The sequence below is a fragment of the Canis lupus genome, chromosome 26 (assembly GCF_011100685.1).
Source record: "Canis lupus familiaris isolate Mischka breed German Shepherd chromosome 26, alternate assembly UU_Cfam_GSD_1.0, whole genome shotgun sequence".
Taxonomy (NCBI): Eukaryota; Metazoa; Chordata; class Mammalia; order Carnivora; family Canidae; genus Canis; species Canis lupus.
Window position 1 is genome coordinate 28,612,830 of NC_049247.1, and position 3,927 is coordinate 28,616,756.

Sequence of the window (3,927 nt, forward strand, 5' to 3'; positions counted from 1 at the left end):
GAAACAGGTGGTTTCAAGTTTAATAGATAACAAGCACCCCTGGATGCAGCTCTCACACCTGAGTCGTATCTTGAAATATGCTCTGGAGTGAAACAGGTGAAAAAAGATGGCAAGAGCGGCCCACGTAGCAAGGAGCTGTGTGGCAAGCTTTTGGAGGTGAGAAACAGTACAGGCAGTGTAGGATCACTCTGGCAGCACAGTATTACCAGGGGCCAAAGTTCAGGGCCACAGTGAGGATAATGTGGAGACAGGGAGGGGATAATCGTCCACAGCAACCAAATGACCTCATTCTCACTACAGTAGGGGAAAAACATTCAAAGTGGGACCAAGGCAGGAGGCTACTACCTTATGGTCCTGGCTAGAGTTAGGCCTGAATCCCTCCTTGGGCACTTTAACCATTCATTCAGATTCAACCCAGGAACATTCCCTGAGCCCCTCTGGGAAGCAGAACACCATGTTGGCAGAAGGAAAGAGCACAGGAAAAGTTGGGCCAGGGAGCCAAAGGAAGGAACTCCGAGCTCTAGGTTTTAATGAGAGTCCACAGCAGTGGTAGGGTACAAAAAGCAAAAGCACAAGAACTGTTCCATTGGGAACTAACTTTACCACGTTGACAGCATAGACCAAAAATCTCAACTTGGTACTCCACTGACGTACAAGGTGTACAAGGATGATAAGACTTCCAACTCTATAGGTAAACACAGTGCCCACCATCGGGTCTAAGGGTCATGATATGTAAACTCTGCATCAAACATCTGGAAGGTCACTGTAAAGGACACCTTTTGGGCTTCCCCCACCATGTCTGTCTATCCCCTAAAATGTGAAAGCATAATATAGTATTTAGATGGGAATTGCATTCATTCTGTTTGTAGTGGCAGACGTTGCATTTCCAGGTTTGCCATTCCAGGACATGACTTTTACAAGGTGCACAGCTACAGAGGAATTTTGGTAAGACTCATGGGAGAAGATGGAGTTTGGAAATACCCAGGAAAGGGCCCTGAAGCCCAACCGCACTGCTCCCCTGCTGGGCACGGCATTCCATGGGCAGTAAGTTACGTGGGCCAACCCAAGCTGAGGGTAGGAACGTCTGGTCAGCAAAAGCTGTAGGAAGACCCAGCCTGGACCGGCTGCCAGCCCCACCAGCCTGCACATGGGGATGGAAAACCAGGCCTCCAGGCTGTACTATCCACCCTTGGATTTGAGCAGCCTACACACAATACATGAGACAGTGGCCTAGAAGTCTGGAAACATCTCACCTCTCAGATTCCCTAAAGTTCCCACCTCATACACCAACCCTGATGCCCAGGGTGACCCAGAATGCCAGGGAAGGGTAAAGGGAGATAAATAAGTCACGTTTGAAAGACGAAGATTTCAGGGTGGGACAGAAAAAAAGAAAGACAAAAATCTCTTCATTTATTTGATACGAGGCTGGGGAAGAAGAGGACTGTGGGGTCACAGGCAGATCTGCATGAATGAGCACCAGAAGCTGGTATCCAGCAGGCCCTTACTCTGCCAGGAGGTCTCTCTGGAAGGGGCAGACAGCTGACAGATGCATGCCTTGGGTGCCCTCTGTACCAGTCATAGAAAAGTCATGACTGTCCCATTCTTGCCAATCTGCCAGGGCTCCAGGGGGAAAAAGCGGATAATTATCCTTCAAGAGAAAAAAAAGAAAAAGCAAAAAACATGTAATCAGCTCCTTGGCTAATGCCTCATATTCCAAGACTGCTAGCTGGGCACTCCTACCCTGGACTCCCAGAGCAGCCTACCTTAGCCCATTAATGATCTCCCACTGTGGCCCCTCAGGGGCAGAAGGGAGCCTCTAGGGTCACTGCATGCTCTGTGGGTAGCCCACTCACTCTCAAACTGCAAGCTCCCTGGGGGCATGTGCAGTACCCCCTGGCACTTCTGTTTTCTCAAAGTTACCTCAAAACCAGACACAGGGTGACCTGACACCCCCCCCCCCGCCCCCCACTAATGTCTATGGAGTGCACAACACGCCCCTCTCACAGAAGTGATGGGAAGTTCCTGGTAAAGAGTAAGATACTTGGGGTAGCCTGAGGGATGGTAGGGGAAGGGTTGGTGTGACAGCTTTGGTTTTCCCATCTGTAAACCTCACAGGGATGGCATGTCTGCACAAGGTGATATGAACAGAGGGACAGAGATTGCGTGGATCAAATGGGAACATGCAATGTTAGGTATCTATAGATAACCTGGCACAGGTAACCATTCACATGTTACATATCGTTCTTACAATTTTTACCTCATCCCGACTTGAAGACCAGGTCTGAGCACTCCCAGGAGTCACCATTCCTCACTAGGCCTCTTAGGCCAACAAAGGATCCATTCTGGAAGGTTCTTTCAAGTTTCTCATGCTCTTAGTTCCTCATAGGCATGGGGTTGGCTCAGGAATATTTTTCACCCAGAAAGAAACTTTAACCCTGACACAGAATCCCAGGTTGGGGGGCTGTTCGGGCTTCTTGGGTGATTATTAATACATTCCCCTCTAGTCACAGAAGAGAAGCCTACAAACCAGAGGTGGTTCATTTCCGGGTTTGTCACTGCCTGAGTCCCTGAGCTGTCCTGGACTCAGAACCCAGGTCTCCAGACATCTAAGCCAACTTTCTTTCCACTACTCCGAGTCTCCCAGGACCTATTTGGCTACGGCCCAGAGGTCACACATCCGACCAAGCTGGAGAAGTTCTCCTAGAAAATCATTCTTGATTTTCCAAGATGTGGAGAAGGCTAAAGGCAGATGATAAACGGCCATAGCTTTGTTAGGCAAATAACATTCTAACCTACCCCTGTGCCAAGGCACAGAGAGTGCACCCCCATCCCACAGGACTCTAGCAATTCCCCCAGGTTGCAGCTCAAGGAGAGCTTTCCCACTTCACAGCCTTCCAAACCTTCACCGAGGTTTGGAAGGCCACACCTTGCCCAGGTGTCAAGGAAACCACGGCAGTGTCAGGAATCCACTCAATTCCCCTACCCTTCCGAGGGTGGACCCAGCATCCGCGGGCCCAGGGCACTAGCTGAGGACTGCCTTTCCCCCAACCTCGGGAGGGGCTCGGGGATGGGATCACGGCCCCCATCCTCTCCCTGCCCCCACGCACCGATCCTGGCCCAGGTCCAGCTCCTTGGTGAGGAACTCGAAGAATCGGGCGCTGTGGGCACGGTTCTCCTCGGCGGTGCCCACCACTGCGATGGAGGAGATGAGCAGCTGCGCGCAGGGCTCGGGGGAGCCGTTCACCGCCATGGCCAGACCCGGCCGCACCGTTACGTTCACGCGCTGCGGGCGACACCGAAATTTCGCCTGAAGCCGGTGCAGGCCGCGTCCGCGCTGAGGCCCCGGGAGGGCGAGAGGCGACCTGCGCGGGCCCCCGGGGTCAGGGCTGGAGGCTCGGGGCGGGGTCCCGGGGGGTCGCGCTGGTGTCAGGGCCAGGGAAGACAGCACGGGGCCGACGGGGCGGGGGGGGGGGGGGTCCCTGCCCGGCAGCCTCCTCCCGCCCGGTGCTGCCCGGCCCACGCTCACGTCCTCGGGCTTGCCCAGGATGGCTGCAGTGGCCGCGCACAGCCGCTTCTCCAGCCCCGCGGGCACACGGCTGGCGGGCAAGTTGGTGTCCACCTCGACGAACGGCATGCCTGGCGGGAAGGGGCCGACGCGCCGCCGCCGCCGAGAAGCCGGGCTCAGAGCGCAGGTCGGGGCGCGCCGGGTCGCGGACTGGGCGGCGGGGGCGGGGGCGGGGGCGGGGGCGGGGGCGGGCGCCACGGGACCGGGCTCCCTATTGGCTGCGCAGGCAGCAGCGCCCCGGGATTGGCTGCGCCGTCTACACCCGCCTCGGCGCGAGGCCGATTTCCGGAGTCCTGAGGGCCCTCGGGGGCGGGGGCGGGGGCGGGGGCGCCGGCGGAGCGCGGGCGGCCCAGGGTCCCGGG

At 56.0% G+C, this 3,927-nt stretch overlaps 1 protein-coding gene across 2 annotated transcripts; it reads right to left on the reverse strand.

Annotated features, from left to right (window-relative positions):
• Nucleotides 1-1,366: 1,366 nt before the first annotated feature.
• Nucleotides 1,367-3,727, reverse strand: DDT (D-dopachrome tautomerase). Of its 2 annotated transcripts, none has more exons than XM_038574530.1 (3): nt 3,527-3,727; nt 3,108-3,283; nt 1,367-1,648 (listed from the first exon to the last, which is right to left on the reverse strand). In XM_038574530.1, exons 1-3 carry the CDS (start codon nt 3,632-3,634, stop codon nt 1,576-1,578), a joined length of 357 nt encoding a protein of 118 aa, XP_038430458.1. In that variant the 5' UTR covers nt 3,635-3,727; the 3' UTR covers nt 1,367-1,575. The 2 variants fall into 2 exon arrangements, with proteins under 2 accessions (XP_038430458.1, XP_038430459.1); XM_038574531.1 differs by lacking the exon at nt 1,367-1,648 and adding an exon at nt 1,672-2,435.
• Between the last annotated feature and the right edge of the window lie 200 nt (nt 3,728-3,927).

Excerpts from the sequence above, each read along its gene's own strand:
- DDT (XM_038574530.1), bottom strand. The coding sequence starts at position 3,634 with ATGCCGTTCGTCGAGGTGGACACCAACTTGCCCGCCAGCCGTGTGCCC. Across the intron at positions 3,284-3,526 it reads TCCTGGGCAAGCCCGAGGAC|CGCGTGAACGTAACGGTGCG; the intron begins GTGAGCGTGGGC and ends TGTCGCCCGCAG. Across the intron at positions 1,649-3,107 it reads CTGGACCTGGGCCAGGATCG|GATAATTATCCGCTTTTTCC; the intron begins GTGCGTGGGGGC and ends TTTCTCTTGAAG.